At 39.3% G+C, this 17,198-nt stretch overlaps 1 protein-coding gene across 1 annotated transcript in view; it reads right to left on the reverse strand.

Annotated features, from left to right (window-relative positions):
• Positions 1-2,112: 2,112 nt before the first annotated feature.
• il1rapl1a (interleukin 1 receptor accessory protein-like 1a) overlaps positions 2,113-17,198 on the reverse strand; it is a 74,218-nt gene continuing 59,132 nt past the window's right edge. Inside the window, exons 6-10 of the mRNA XM_067409952.1 lie at positions 14,698-14,830; positions 13,610-13,755; positions 4,010-4,156; positions 3,660-3,830; positions 2,113-2,834 (exon numbers count right to left, since the gene is read on the reverse strand). Coding sequence (XP_067266053.1) covers positions 2,113-2,834; positions 3,660-3,830; positions 4,010-4,156; positions 13,610-13,755; positions 14,698-14,830 — 1,319 coding nt within the window. The remainder of the gene's footprint in view (positions 2,835-3,659; positions 3,831-4,009; positions 4,157-13,609; positions 13,756-14,697; positions 14,831-17,198) is intronic.

Below are 17,198 nucleotides of genomic sequence, written 5' to 3' on the forward strand. Positions count from 1 at the left end.
TCTCTCTCCTGCTGTACTGAATTTGTACCGAACCGTGACTTAAATACCGAGGTATGTACCGAACCGTCATTTTTGCGTACGTTACACCCCTAGTTTGTAGTAATAGCTACAGAAACATGTGCATACATTAGTTCTCATTTTTCTCTTTTATTTAAAGAGGTGCATTCATATGCATATATGTTGAGCAATTATTTTTTGCCTAATCAACTCTAGTATCCAGTATTTAGCATTTTGTTCAAAAGAATAATTGGGATATTCAGTTTTAGCAACTCACCTAGAACGCACACACATACACAAGCGCGCACACATTTTTTTCATGTATTATGGGGGCTCTAAATAAACAATGATTTTTATACTGTACTATATATTCTATCCCCTAACCCTAACCTATCCATCACATAAAACTTTCTGCATTTTTACTTTTTCAAACACACACACACACACACACACACACAAAATTGCACCGACCAGCTTATAGTGGTTTGTGACTTTACTGTACACAGTGAGAAACAATATAAAAAGAAAAATGATTGTGCCTCTGGAGAGATCACACATCTCTCTGTGATAGCTGTTGTTCATAATACAGTAAATATTCAAATCAGGATACACATCTAGTCTCTATGCATACTCAAGAGGTAAACATTCATACATAATTCTAATTATTTTTTATAAACAACTTTTTTTTGCAAACTGAATTTTGAAAAAAAAAAAAAAAATCAAAGAAAAAATAGGAGAAAAGAAATTACAGGAATAGTTTCAGATTTTTTTTTTTTTTTTTTTTTTTTTTACAGTTAGACCTCTTTTTACTGTCAAACCAGTTTTTGATTCTGATTCTAGCTTTGTGTTTTTCCCCCTTAGAGTCATCAGTACATGCTGCCACAAGTGAAAACCCCTAGATCAGTAAAATCTCTAGACAAGATACAACAAATATATGTTGACTTTGGGCATTTATTAAATCATATGGTATGTATTCAAGCGGAGATTATTTGATAACCTATACTAGAGTGCGAGTATACAGGCCCGTGTCCCTCTGTGAAACATGCCAGCATGTATCTGAGTTACACAGCAGCTAGAGGAGAAAAAGACAAGCATGTACCAGTGAGTAAGACATCAGACTGAGAGTTAAACGGATTAGAAATGTGAAAGAAAAGGTCTGTCTGTGGATCAAAAGTTTATGAACATAAATAAAAAAAAAATACAAACAAAAACGCAGCTGATTATTGTTTCAGAAGTTAACATAAAACATTTACTTTTCTCCACAGATGAGAACAATGTAGCAAACTGTATAAAATACCCAAATTCACAAATAAGAGAGTCTTCAGTCCCATTGTCCCAATGACCCTGTGGTATTAGAGAGAAACAGCACTCTTCAGATATAAAAATAGATTTCTCGTCTTTTAAAATCCCCTTAATATTTGAGAAATGATGCTGTTCCTCTTGTAAGAGAAGACAGCACCGCTCTCTGATCGCCTCTGTCGACCCCTTTAGGCTTTCGTATATTTTGCATAATTTGTAATATATTTCCTTCTTGAAAATTTTGCAATTAAAACCATAAATACATACCTTACATTGGACAACAGAAAGAAGGACGGAACAAAACGCAGTAGCTTCCGAGCAAAACGACAGTAGCTAAAATCAAACAAGGAATATTTCAGTCCATTTCGAAAGAAGGTAGAAAAAAAAAAAAAACAAACCAAACAAAATCTCAATCAAATGTCCATGTCAAACCTAAAAAAGAGGAAAAAGTGACAAAACAAAAGCATCAAGCATTAACGAGTAAAAATACATGGCGTGATCAAACCGAACATGGAGACAGGAAGACAGCGTTGCTACAAATATAACGCTAACATCTACACGAGACCCTGTATACCTCCGTGTGGTGTGACTTCATATGCTCAGTTCACGCCTACAGATACGGCACTACGTTGTCCCTCGCCGCTGGAGCAATGCCCGAAAGAAGACTCACATCCTCAGACCCACTTAGCGTGGACAGAACGATCACTTTGCTCACAGGAACCCACTAACCTCATTGTGTCCTGTGCTGTATGCCAGCTTATTTAGTCCCCCGTGTGCCAGGTGGCCCATGCTGAGTACGTTTCACTTCCTCTATCTTTACCAGATGACGCTGGAGATGCTCGTCTCTCTGGGCAGCAGTGGGAGCATGGCGTTGTTGCCGTGGTGCTCGTCCAGACTGTGTTGGCGCAGGGTCTTGTTGTTGACGGGTCGCTGGCCGTTCAGGAGGGTGAGGGGCAGGTTGCAGTAGGTGTGCTGGGGTGGCAGCGTGCCTCCGGCCGTGAAGGGCAGCTCGTAGTCGTAGCTGCGGTAGTGCGAGTGTTTCTGCCGTGCCAGCGAGTGCGAGCGGTACGAGCTCCGCAGGGACGGGCGCAGCTCGGGGTGAGCCGGCGCCAAGGCGGCGGACGTGGCCGTGGCCATGGAGATGGCCGAGACGGTCTGCAGGTCGGCGAAGGGGCCGGGTTCGCTGGCGTCCAGTGCGTGATTGGTGAGGGTTTGCTGGGGGCGGCGGTACGGCATGGTGTAGCGGAGCTGCTTCCAGAAGCGCGAGCCGGGCTTGTTGCTCTGCGGGCCGTTCCAGTGCACCACGCTCAGACATTTAATGGACTGTTTTAACTCCTCCACTTCCTGGTAGTTAATGACTCCTCGCAGATCGGCACACTCAATTAAGATCACTTTAATGTCCCCTGAAACCAGAGAGTTGCGCAGACGGGACTCCAGCTCAAATATACTCCACCCGCGACGCAGCACGTAGCTCGGGGTCAGCACGATGATCAGGCGTTTACTCATGTCTACACAGCGGGACACGTCCTCTATGTAAGCTACATGACAGACAAAGAAAGAAACTGTAATACCAAAATAACAGAGTGTACGACGGCTGAAAATAATGCACATTTAAAGACAAACACACATTTAAGACACAACAACCACACTCATTCATGAACAACAATTTGTGCGTACGCGTGTTTTTGCATTCAAACAAAGCTGTACCTCTAAGAAGATGTGTGTCATCCTGGTAATGTTGACTGCTCATACCTGGACATAAACATTCAGCTTTCAGACACAGCACACATACAGGGCAAAAACACCTGACATATGATGAAAACAAACACAGTGTCACATAAACAGGCTAGCAAAAAAAAAAATAAAAAAAAAATATTATTTATTATTCTTGTACTTGCCCACATTTGGAGTATTAATAATTGTTTAAATTATTGTTTGTTTCTTCAGAAAGTTTTATTTTTTGACTAAAGTCAACATAAGGCTTTCTGATTATATTAATGCTGATGAGAGAGTTTAATTACATTTAATCACAAATGATTCAATTATTTTGCGGAATTAGGAAGCAAGGTAAATCCAGTGCTGCTAGCATGTTTATGAGATGAAAATGTCACACTTCATTACGAATGATCAAAGAGTTTTCATTAGTTCTGTACAATTACAGAATCACTTTTTTTGTGATTGTTGTGGGTTTCTGAATACGCTCCTAAAACTTTACAAGAAACTAATTTCACTGATTATTTCTGAAATTCCTGTGAGCTTCTGGCTTATGCTAATGAAAATGTTTTAAACATTTAAGACAACATTTACAAACACACTAACAAAGACATACATGCATTCACATAAAACACACATTCTGCACATACTGCTGGTAGGAATGAGATCTCGGTCAGGGATGAAGAGTTTGTATCCATAATGTTTCTCCAGGACATCAGGGAGAATCTCCAGAGCAAAGCGCTCCTCCTCCTGTAATTCCTGACCCCATTGATCCAGCTCCACCTTACTATAGGACAGGTACGCATCATACTCTTTATTTTCTGAGGAGAAAAGTAAGAAAGAAAGAAAGAAATTAGAATATTTTGAAAGTGTTACCATGTTTCTGATCAAAAAAAGAGTCCAAATTGTAACTACATACAGTAACAATCTGAAACAAAAATATGTGATTGCTGCAGTGTTGTGTTCAGTAGCTCCTGTAGGGGGAGTGTGTGTGCTTTACCTCCATCTGTATCCTCCCCACCAAAGTGATGCCTGTAGCAGAGCAGCAGCTCAATCCTGTAGCACTTATACACAGACAATAACAATGCCAACAGCAGAAGAATCGCACCCAGACCACCGGCCAACTCAACGGTGTACATCAGCTCCACTGAGACACAAAATGGAAAGGGACAAAATTACGTTCTCTAAGCTGACAGTTCTCCCTGGAATACATTAACATTAGCATAGAAAGCATTCAGACTCTTCAGCCTGTCAAAATACTGTGCTGGTAACATGAGTACTGGGATAAGCTGGTAATTCCACATACAAATTAAAGAATACTAATATTGCCTTCATATTAGCGTCCAATAAACATGGTATACAAAATATAGTCCTGTAATGCTGTAGCTGTATAGAGTGCAACAGTGCCTATACATTTTTTTCAGCAGCCTTGGTTCTGGAAGTATTTTTCCCATTTATTTTTTCACATAGATATGTTTTTTTTTTTTTTAAGTCTTTGTTTAAGAGTAATAAGCCATAAACCAAACCAACAAGCTATGAGCTGTGAGGAATCAAAACAATTAAAATCTTTGATCTGAAGCAAAAAAATATTTGAAAATCGAACAAAAAGAAGGCTTTGATGAAGTAAAGAACTACAAATCCATGAAGCATTGTGAATGAAAATTGAATTAAAAAAACGTCAGAGAAATATAACACTAAGATTTAGCCAGAAACTTGATATTAAGATCAATATATTTTACATTTATTTAAACATGCATATTACGCATACAAATATTTCAGTAGTTTGATAGCATTGAGAAACCGACTCTACATCATTCACATTGCTTCATGGGAGTGGGTGAGTCTTAATGCCACAATTTGTTTGTCAAGATTCTCTGATTGTTGGAGATTCTCTGCAGAATCATGGGTAAGTTCACCAGGTCTTTTCCCACTAGGAATCCCACTGTTGAACATGATTATTTAAAAAAAAAAGTTGAATGCTGGCTGGTGGCTTTAACAAAACCATTGATTAACAACCCTGTCACTCACAGTAGATCTGCCATTAAAGGTGCTACAGAGGATCTTTTCGTCGACTGAGAAACCAAAGACTGTTAGTGAGTTTTTGAAATGAGCGCATGCGTAAGAACAACCCCCCTCCTTCACAGCTCATTTCGAGGGAACGCCTCCCAAAACTCGTGCACGAGTATTGGAACACGAGTGTTTACCACCGGCATTCTCTGTGTCGTGTTCGTGGATTCATTATGTCGGACTCACCGCAGGTAAATTATAATCTGCAGTTGTTACTCTTGTCTCCTGACAAAAACATTGCATGCGGCGCCTGTGGAGTGTGGAAAGTTACTGGAGCGCGCAGCCGCGCACGTCTCTCACAAGAAACGTCATGGCAGTGATTGACAAGCCACAGGGCCAATGTTTGGCTGATGGTTTTAAGGCCCTACCTTGTGCACAGATGATGTATATTAATATTATTCCTTACAGTGCACCTAAAATATAGTCTTTTATCAGTTAGTAAAGACAGTTTCAAGTAATATTGCAAAAATGTATAAAACAAAACATCCTCTGTAGCACCTTTAAAGGTTTATATGTTATGTTAAAAATCAATTCCCCTTTGGTGAAAATGAATGGAATTTTTACTTACAGAACCCAAATGTTGCACTCTATCACAGAAACATTCCATGTCTAGAATACTATTTCATCTGTTTTGTAACCATGGCAATTTTATTTGGAAGATTCAATTATTGTCAGATTTTAATGTAAGACTTAAGTAATTTTGAGCAATATGGTCCCTGATCCCTAGCATAGGATTCTAGGGTTGCATCAGGCTTCATGGCTAGTTAAATCGGCAAGACTTCCTTTGTCAGTTCACTAGCAAATCTACCAGCGAGATCAGCACCAAACCAGCCTGGACCAGCATGGAAATTCATGCTGCGCTAAGGACATACACAAGGGGTGAGAAATGCAAAATGACTTCAGAATGAATAAGCGCTAATGATGTTCATATTGTTCAAAGCTCCTCTGTGATACAGCTAATGGAGGAAAACACGCAAGATATACTCAGATGCTTCAGAGAAGCTGAAAGATTGTGAAAGCATGTATGTTTGAGTGCTCAGCAATGAGCTGAAGGAGAGAGGGGGTGCATATGAGAGATTTGGTTTGTGTGTGTGGCTTTGAGATTATCTGCAGAAATATGTGTGTACGGCTAAGACGAGTTGAAAGAGAGAGAGTGTGTGTGTTTATTCATTTGTGTGTGTGTGAGAACAGTTGAATGAGTTTTGAGTTGGGCTGAGAGGGAGAGAAAATGTGTGAACTGCTGAAGCCGTCTCCTCCTCTGAACTGCCATTAAAAGAGAAGATAGGAAGCCTTCAAAGCAGCTCTCTCTAAAAGAGAGTGAATTTTAGATGCTGATGCATTTCCCAAAAGGAGAGAAAGAAAGAGACAGACAGAGAAGAGGAGGGAGACACAGGAACATGCTGTGCTGTTTATGTAAAGAAATCCCACAGCACATTAAAGGGATAGTTTACCCCAAAATGAAAATCCTGTCATAATTTACTCAACCTCATGTTGTTCCAAACCTGCATGACTTTCTTGCTTCTATGAGACAAAAAAGACGCAGCTTTGAAGAACATCCAAGCTGCTTTTTTTCTCCATACAACAAAAATATATACACAAAAGTATAAAGTCACTAGTAGGTGACTGTCAAAATATTGATTTTATTTGATAGAAAAAAAATATTTTTATTATTGTTCAATATTCATTCATTTCTTTTTTTTTCTAGGTACTTCTAGGTATTCTTAGTTATTATGTGACATTCAAATATAGTGATGAGATGTAGAGACATTAAAATCCTCCTCCCAGTGGATACATTAGTAAATAACTAGTGTGGTGAAAACATGCCTGAGCTTTAAAAGTAAACACTTTGACCACTACATTTCCCCCATATTAAAGGTGCCCTAGAACCAGTTTTTACAAGATGTAATAAAAGTCTAAGGTGTCCCCTGTATGTGTCTGTGAAGTTTCAGCACAAAATACCCCATAGATTTTTTTTATTCATTTTTTTTAACTGCCTATTTTGGGGCGTCATTAACTATGCACCGATTCAGGCTGCGGCCCCTTTAAATCACGTGCTCCCTGCCCCCCGAGCTCTCGACTATAATACAGTGCATTTACAAAGTTCACACAGCTAATATAACCCTCAAATGGAACTTTACAAGATGTTCATCATGCAGATTGTCTAATCGCGTAAGTATAGTATTTATTTGGCTGTTTACATTTGATTCTGAATGGGTTTGAGGCTGTGCTTCGTGGCTAAAGCTAACATTACACACTGTTAGAGAGATTTATAAAGAATGAAGTTGTGTTTATGAATTATACAGACTGCAAGTGTTTAATAATGAAAATAGCGACAGCTCTCGTCTTCGTGAATACAGTAAAAAACGATGGTAACTTTAACCATTTAACAGTACATTAGCAACATGCTAACGAAACATTTAGAAAGACAATTTACAAATATCAATAAAAATATAATGTAATCATGGATCATGTCATTTATTATCGCTCCATTTGCCATTTTTCGCTATTGTCCTTGCTAGCTTACCTAGTCTGATGATTCAGCTGTGTACAGCTCCAGATACTGGCTGCCCTTGTGTAATGCCTTGAACATGGGCTGGCTTATGCAAATATTGGGGTCATACATATTAATGATCCTGACTGTTACGTAACAGTCGGTGTTATGTTGGGATTCGCCTGTTCTTCGGAGGTCTTTTAAACAAATGAGATTTACACAAGAAGGAGGAAACAATGGTGTTTGAGACTCACTGTATGTCATTTCCATGTACTGAACTCTTGTTATTCAACTATGGCAAGGAAATTTTAATTTAATTTTTGATTCTAGGGCACCTTTAAGGGGAACAATGTGTAACAATATGCAAGGTGTTCTGTGGCACAGAAATAGGGTCCTTCTGCACAGTCGTGCAGACTTTCAAGAGAGTCTGGTTACTTAATCACCCACTAAACAAACCACATCAGTGCGCTAACGCTATATGCCACATCCACTGCAGATAAAAACTGAATTAAATATGCTCCTCACCAGTTCCGTTGACCGAGCCAATGAAAGCTATAAGCTGCATCTTATTTCGAAGGCTGCATCCTCCGGAGGTCGCATTTGAAGGCTGCATACGTCATCAAGGATGTCTTATTTTTTTAAAAAGTAACCGTAATAAAATTGACTGTTATTCATTGTGAGGTGTAAAATACTGTAATTTCTTCCTTACTTTGAAATCTAAGGTTACTTTTCTTAAACGAGACTGCCTCGATGATGTATGCAGCCTTCAAATGTGACCGGAGGAGGACGCAGCCTCTGAAATGAGACACAGCAATAGCCTCCTCAGGGGACTCGCAGACTTTGGTAACTTTAACAATCATCACATATCACATTAGGGCCCTTTATGCCCAGTGGCATGTAGGGCAGCAACAAAGGTTCGCCACTCCTGTCTGCTTTAGGCCAGCTTCTGAATGGTATCCCACGTGTGGTTCAGGACCTTCAGCTCTGCTTCCACTGTTCAACACCAGGTGTTCTGTTGGTCTTCCTCTCATTCGTTTATAGGGATGGGAATCGAGAACCGGTTCTTCTTAAGAACCGGTGCCAAGTGAATCGATTCCTTTGAACCGTTAGCATGCCGGCTTAACAATTCCGCTTATCGGTTCCTCTCGTTGCTAACGTGTCATGACGTTACACACACGCTGCGTTGTTTTCATGGCATCGAGGCAGAAGCGATCTAAAGTTTGGTTACATTTTACGCGAAAAGACGACAATACAGTCACTTGCAACACTTGTAAAAGTTCCATTTCGTCAAAGGGGGGAACTACCTCCAATATGCAGAAACATTTGGCCACACAGCATGCAATTCATTTGCAGGACTGTCGCGTGTTTGATACACTACTATACAACGACACCACCAGCGAGTTAAGCACCAGCGGAGCTAACAGGACGCCATCTGTTATTAATGCCGAAGGTAATGTGTTAATGTTAATGTGAGCGCTATTTCATTGTGTAAACTTTTACTATACGGATAATCTCCATTGTCATTATTAAATTTAGATGATGAAGAAGATGATGACAGCCAGAGTCTGGCTGGCTCTCACACTGGCTCAGAGGCTGCAGCAAGTATCTCTCGTGCACCTCTAGCTACTCCGTTTACAGAGGCAGGGAGTTTTATTTATTTATTTATTTATTTTTGTCTGGACCAATGAATGTGATATACTGTGAATGTGAATACTGGTTGAGAAACAAGGCTATATGTCCCTGGAATTTACTTGAAGAAGTAGCTCACCTAATTTTAGGTTTGTTCTGAGGTTGCTACACATAATGTGCGTATACTCTGTTCTGTGTCTTCTGATCAGATATTAAAGCGAGTTAATACAAACAAACAAATTTGTACTTATTACCTCACCCAATGAGAATCGATAAGAGAATCGTTAAGGAATCGGATCGATAAGCAACATCGATAATGGAATCGGAATCGTTAAATTCTTATCAATTCCCATCCCTATTCGTTTACCCTCTGGTGTCCAGAAGAGGGCAATCTAGGCGATGACATCTTCCCTCTTGATGACGTGTCCAATCCATCTCCTTCACCTTCTCATGATGATGGTGTCCATACTTTCTTGCTTGCACTGAGTGAGTAGATGTTGGTTGGAGATAGTTTTGGGATAGAAGATTTGCAGAATTCTCCAGAGGTTCTTAGTGTGGAAGGATGGCAATTTGGTAAGGTCGCTCCCAAAATTCAGGGCCATAAATATTGATGGAAAGGATGCAGCTCTGGTAGTGTCTCAGTTTAGTGTGGGATGCTATATTGTGAGGGCCTCCACACTGTTCATCACACTAAAGGCATTTCTGGTTTTGCTGAGACAGTTCTTGATCTCACTGCCTGCTCCTCCGTCATGTCGAACAGTGCTGCCCAGGTAAATAAACTCCTCAGTTGTGGGTAGATCTGTGCCTTCTACTTGGACTGGTGAGGGGTTGGGGTTGTTCAGTGTCATCAACTCTGTTTTCTTCTTGCTGATCTTCAAGCCTACTTGCTGTGCATAGGTGCTAAGACAAGATGTTTTCTCCTGCATGTGCTGGTGGGTATGTGACCAGTGCCAGTTCGTCAGCAAAGTCAAGATCTTCCAATGTTGAGAAGAGAGTCCATCTGTTGCCTCTTGGTTGGCCTTTGGTTGCATCAGCCAGTCGATGGTTATGTTGAAGAGCAGTTATGTTGGTGACATTACGCATCCTTTTCTGACTCCTGTCTTCATTTAGAAATTGTGATTGCTGTTTCCTACTTTGCATGTGAAGTTAGTGTGGAAACTCTTGATAAGAAGGATGATCTGTAATGGAATCCCGTATGCGCAGAGTACACGCCATAGACTGTCCCTGTGGATGCTGTCAAAAGCCTTCTCCAATTCCATGAAGTTGAAGTAAAGTTGTCTCTGCACTTTTTCAATGATGTTGCACAGGGTGAATATCTGGTCAGCATATCATCTTCCTTTCTTGAATCCTGCCTGTTCTTTCCTGAGTTGTTTTTCTACTGCATCTGAGATTTGTTAAACAACAATCTTCGCCAGAATTTTACTTGGAATTGAAAAAACGGTGATACCACACCAGTTGTTGCAGTTATTCAGGGAACCCTTTTTAGGAATCTTCACAATGATCCCATCTGTCCAGTCGTCTGGTATCTTCTTCTCCTCCCATATGACTTCAAAAAGTGGCTGCAGCATTTTGGCTATAATTTGTGGATAACTCTGCGATGAAGTTGTCCTGTCCAGGTGCTTTTCTGTTCTTGATGGATCTGATGGCTAAGATGATTTCTTCTTTCTCTGGTGGTGCAATATTGACATCTAACTCAGTTTCTGGTTCTTGCATGTCAGCCTCTGCTGTTGGTCGTGGCCTATTCAAGATTTCACTAAAGTGTTCTGCCCATTGAGCTTCCTGTTCTGCTTCTGATGTAAGGAGTTGTCCCTGCCTGTCTGTGATTGGTACATCAGTAGCTCCACTATACTTACTGTAGGCTATATTGGTGATCTTGTACAACTTGCCTTGTTCACCTCTATTGGCTGCTGCTTCTGCTTGGCTTACAAGATTGTCAGTATATAGGTTCGCTTATCTTTTCTTGCCATTTTCTTTCCTGTTTGATCTGATTTCTTATACTGCAGTTTGTATTTCTCTTGCAACCTCTGTGACTTGGGAGTTTTTTATTTATTAATAATTTTTTATTTATTATTAATTTTACTCCTGTTTTCTATGGCTTTCCAGGTGTCTGCTGTAATCCTCTCTGTTCTCTTGTTTTGTTTTCTCAGGCTTGGTTTACTGGTTTCAAAGTATGCTGTTTTGACTTGCTCCCACTTGGTGGTGACTTCATTTAAGTCTGGCAGCGTGAAGTCTGCAGTGTCCACCAGAGCCTGGAATCTGTTCTTCAGCTGTAAAATAAAAGTGTTCTTCACTCTGGGATCACATAGTTTCAAATTCAGTGCTGCTATGACCAGATGGTGGTCACTTCCGAAGTAACTGATGTAACTTGAGCCAGTTTTCTGGTTTCAAACATGGTTCACACATTCCAGAATCCTATCCTGCTCTTGTATTTGGCATTCAGGGTTTCCATTCTCCTGTCAGTGGCATCTACTGGCAATCGCACATGTACCGCTCATGCTCAAAGGTAAAGCAATGTTTGCTCAAATGTGAAGTGCATAATCCTAAATCACATTGCAATTAGGCTTGCTACGGTCAGTGTTGCGACTGAACACCGGTTTCATCACTTGCCCACCGCGGCACAGAGGCAAATTTTTTGTGAGAAAATGGGATGTGTGTCAGATCCGCGTTGTGTGCAGCAGCGGCAGATCTTAAAGTGTCAATAATGTTAATCAAAGAAAAAAGAGAGAAAGAGAGAATTACTTACTGCTCTTCACTAAAAAAAAATTAAACATTCTGTTCCTTATTTATTAAGTTACACAGTTTCTGCGGTTGATTTTCAGTTTTTTATATAAACTTTGTGTTCTTATTCGTTTTGTTAATAAATAATAAAATTTGTTTTGTTAATAAAAGCCAGTTTGTCATTGTACTGTTTTGTTGTGTTTTTCAGTAAGAATAATAACCCACTGGCAAGCAATTGCCTCTAATTTGATGTAAAAATAAAATGTACACTGCCGCAGTGGCATTCATAAGCGATTTAAAAAAAGATGTGGAGGCCCTGCCCACTGTGCCCCGGTGACACCGGTGTTGTCACATGTCAATTAACCAGTGGGAAACTTTTCTCACCGTCATATCCCTAATTGCAATATATCTGCAATTCAACATGCTTTATTTATATATATATATATATATATATATATATATATATATATATATACACAAAGTGGTGCATTCTGTGCAGGTAATGCTGATGTAACTATACATACAGTATTATTGCACTTGTTTGTGCTTAGGTAATTAACACTGTTTAAAAAGTCTGGTGAACAAGTCTATGGCAGTGTAATTAAATACAGTATGTGTTATACATAAATAGTAAGTCAGCCTTTCTGCAAATGCTGTAGGTACATTCAAATTTACTTTTAGTATGATAGTTTTGAACACATAAATCTGTGCTGCTTTACCCTATCATTTAATTTGACAAATAAGTGACAATGTGACAAAGTAAGAGTAGTAATTTAGCATTAAACATTACTATGTTACTTGCGGCTAATTCATTAGAACGAAATAAAATCGTGATCAAACATAAAGGTTATAAAACTATTTCAATACCTCATCCATGGACATGATTTGTGAGTACAGTTGGATTGATTTCCATCGGCAGTGGAGGTGAAGACAACAACTCCCATCATTCTCCACTCCTTCACAATGTTATCAAGCTACGCCTTTGTTATTGTTTTGAATATGCGGTGACCTCTAGTGGCGAAAATTACATACTGTGCCTTTAAGTCTGCCTGTCACTTGCTCAAGTTATTGCGAATGGACTAGAGACAGACTAGCGTTCACAGCTAGTCATCAATCACCTTCGCGATTTTCTCAGTCATTTCTTGTAGTGCTCTGGGTCAAGCCACTGTCACCCATGTGCTGTTTATTACCGCGTCCACAGGTAGATCTTTTTTTATTTATTTTGTCAAGTGTCTTCGTAGGTTTCAGCATTTTCAGAAAAGAGTCAGATCAGAAATTTTCTAGAGATATAATCCTTTAAGTTGCATTGCAAAAAACAGCAAAATTACGTACACAACAGATTTAGTGAGAGAAAATATGAGTGTAGCAGAAGTGTCAGCGAAACAGTGTCAGCACCCCCCATTCAATCATAAATGAAGTTTTTTGATAAAAGAAGAAATCTATCTTGTGCACCAAATTATTAGAATGATTTATGAAGAAGCATGTGACACTTTTTTTTTTGACAGACATTGGTCACTGTCTGTTGAAATAGATCTGCATCAAAATTCTTCAAAACATCTCTTGAAGATCTCTTTAACAACATAAGAGTGAATAAATGACAGAATTTTCATTAGGAGTGAACTGTTCCTTTAAACAAGAAGCAGCTGGTATGATTCAGTCAGTTGAGTTCATGTGTGTTATAGTTGAATGTGTTACCTCGTTTCCCAATCTGTACGTTGGCTTGACGTCTCCCATTGCCGTTTTCCGCATAACAGGAATAATTACCCAGATCTACCTCCTCCAGTGAGTCTATGGTCAGAGTAATGGACACTTCCTGTTCACCCAGGTGTTCTCTGACGGTCCTGGTGGAGCAAAATGAAACAATGAGCTATTGTTCACCATGGGTTGTGGAATCAAAGTTTTTTAATTAGCCCCTTTTGACAGAGGATTTTGGGGATAAATTTTAGACCGAGCAGCTTGTAGAGATTAGACATTTTGGGAGGAAGGGCTTCGGGTTTGGTCGGCACTCAAAAAATGGTGCTCTCATTTAATTATAACAAAACATTCACTCTCTTGTTTGTCCTGGCTGAATCATTTGAAACTGAAATTTCATTTAAAAGATGCTGACATCGCGGCTCCTTAACTGCATGTAAATGCAAATGCATTTGGTGCATGGTGCGCGATACATTTTGCTGTGTTATTAGGATGTATTCACAGCCACTCTGATCCAGCTCTCTTTCAGACAGGGGAATTAATAATAGTGTGTCATCACAGCGACCACCCCTGCTAGATATAAATAGGCTCATATACAAGCTTGTGATATCAGTAATTGAAAATGTACTGTCGACATCTCAGTGAACATTTAAAGTAAGCTTTACTGTGCACCATCTATCGTATTGAATAAGCGATTTCACAGTGGAAGCTAGTTTTAAAAGCAACCATTTCTTGTATTCCATTAAAAAACAGTGTGGTGGCACAGTAATAGCAATACCTTCCAACTTTGATATATACCATGGTACTGCATGATAACCTTATTCTTTTACTGTGTTATTTTACATTGAACCTCAAAGTATTTTTGTTAGTAAATAGCCTGAATATAATGCTCAACCAGCTAAACCATCACTAACTGTAAATATAAATTTGGTAAAATATTTGATATTGATAAACAAATAAATACTGGCCTCAGCTGTTTTTATACACCTCATGCGCAATATTCCTGCAATTCTCCTGTTTGCACATGCTTTTCAGTAAGACATCATTAATTTACCACATAGGCTACTTTTTAAAGAAAAGTAGCTTCTTACTTGATTTCACTCTCTCGAATGCGACTCTGGTCCATGTCCTCAATGAACTTCTCTCCTTTCATCCAGTAAACAAGTGGACTGATGTCCCCACTGTACCCAAAAAAAGCTCGGCATGTCAGGTTCAGCATGCTTCCTGCAGGGGGAAGGGAGGTTTGTGATTAAACATTGATACCAAACTTCTGTTTTGATTCAATAGTTCCTCTGCCCAGGGATTGTTGCCTTGTGTAAGAAAATGTAGGGCCCATACTGTGTTGGTGAAGCCAGAGACAATTTCCCTGCATTGGCCACTAGGGGGTCTCCATGTAATCAATGGCAGCTGACAAGCTCACAATGGCTTATTGTCAGTTAATGAGACTCACCACCCGTGTGCTTGAAAAGGGTAATCGTAGTCATGGAGTTTTTTTTCTTGACAATACACTATAGTAGCATTTAAAATGCAGTTTATTTTTATTTCTTTGAATTTAATTTATTTAAGGTTTCTTTAAAACACCCTTAATGGGTTAGTTCACCCAACTCTGTCATCATTTACTCACAAATATGATACTCCAAACCTTCAAAGCCTTTTCTTTCTTTTGCGAAACACAAAAGAAGCCTGTTATGAAGAATGTTGGCAATCAAACTGTTTCGGATCCAGTTGACTTCCATTGTATTTTTTTGTCCATACAATTGAAGTCAATGAGAACCAAACTGTTTGGTTTTTCTTCTTTTATGTTCCACAGAAGAAAGAAAGTCTTACAGGTTTGGAACAACAAGATAATGAGTAAATGATGATAGAGTATACAATATTTGGCAGTAGGTTCCTGCTCTGTCTCTTAACCATCCTTGGTCTGAAAAAGGTTGAAGAGCCTTGATTTAAAACCTTTATGTGGTGTACAAATGATCGATGTACACTATTTCCTCCAGATAACGTATAAACTGTACATATGGTGCGTTCAAGTCATGTCGGTAAGATCGTATTTACGAGCAGAACTGACATGAATGCCACCACAATGTCGTAAATACCAGTGGGAAGCTCGTAATTTTCTTTAAGCTCCGATCTGTACGAGTTGGGGGCGTGTCAGTCAGAAACATGGCGAAATACCACAATATTACAGGTATTTAGCAGTGAATTGTCAGGCTTTTCTATTTACAACAAAGTAAGCTGATTCCCAGCAAAAAATACAATAGCATCACAATATAAAAATGTAATATGCAACAATAAAGTTTACAACAGCTTCATACATTAATTAAAAAACATAAAAAAGCAACATACAACTAATGTACATTATTTGCTCTACATTTTCTAGAAGCAGAAGTGTTGTTATTTTGTGTAATTAATTTAGAGAAGGCACACCGCCATCATACTCCGACGAAAGTGACTTGAACGCACCTACCGTCGTACACACGATTTCCCACCTCGTAAATACGAACTTCCCAGGAAGACTTGAACGCACCAATATTCCCCTTTACTTTGAATTGAATTTCTTTAAGTTTACTTTTAAACACTTTCAAAGCACCAGGATCAGTGAGATCTTTATTTCTAAAGCAAGAGACTTCAACAGGGGTCTGCAAACCCTAAGGGATTGGGCAATTATTGTTTGATGTCAAGCTAATTTTTGAGGGGAAAAAAACTGAAAAAATTCAGCATTGCATTAAAAATTAAAATGCAAAACTGAGAACTACAGTCCCCAAAAACAGAGAGTTTATTTTACTTTATGAACATGTTTATCTTCAGTGGTTTGAAGTGCTGTTTCTTTCTTTCTTAAGTTGCGGTCGAGGTGGTTTTTCTGCCTTAAGGTTGTGATGTTTGTCAGTTGTTTGACGTTAATTAGGCATGTCTTTAGACTACCAACGAATAAGGCCCAGCACCAGGGAAGATCTTGCTCCGGGCCCCCAAACAACCCAGAAATAGCGTCTGTCTCTCACCAGGATATGAAGTTCATATGGAGCATCTGATCAAAGAGATACTGAGACCATGAGTGTGTAAAACAGCACCATACACACACACTGTGAATGGCATCACGTCACAGAAATACTGAGTTTGATGTATTGTTGACACATAATAATAAACACAAATTACATTCATGGAATGCTAATGCTCAGACATTCACAGTTTGAGACCTTTAAACCAATTACATTTACATTTAATCGTTTAGCAGACGCTTTTATCCAAAGCGACATTCAAATAAGGGAAAACAAGTTATTTATCATACAGGAGCCAGCAACATTAGCAGTGCTACAATACTGAATATCAAGAGTAAACAAAAGCTATGCAGAAGTGTAACTGCAGAAGAGTAGAGAAAAGAGATTGGAATTTGATTAGGATGTCAGTGGAGCAAGACCGAGAGGGGTGAGATGTGGGCCCTCTCCCATCGGTTAATGACCAGATACATTGCCGTGTTCTTAAATTGTGCCAAGCTTAATTGAGCTTGTTTGAAGGCCGGCCAAAACAGCACTGCAGTACTCCAGTCTCAAAATGACAAGATCCTGGATTAGGAGCAGCCCTTTGACCTGTATGTGAC

The sequence above is a fragment of the Chanodichthys erythropterus genome, chromosome 14 (assembly GCF_024489055.1).
Source record: "Chanodichthys erythropterus isolate Z2021 chromosome 14, ASM2448905v1, whole genome shotgun sequence".
Classification (NCBI taxonomy): domain Eukaryota; kingdom Metazoa; phylum Chordata; class Actinopteri; order Cypriniformes; family Xenocyprididae; genus Chanodichthys; species Chanodichthys erythropterus.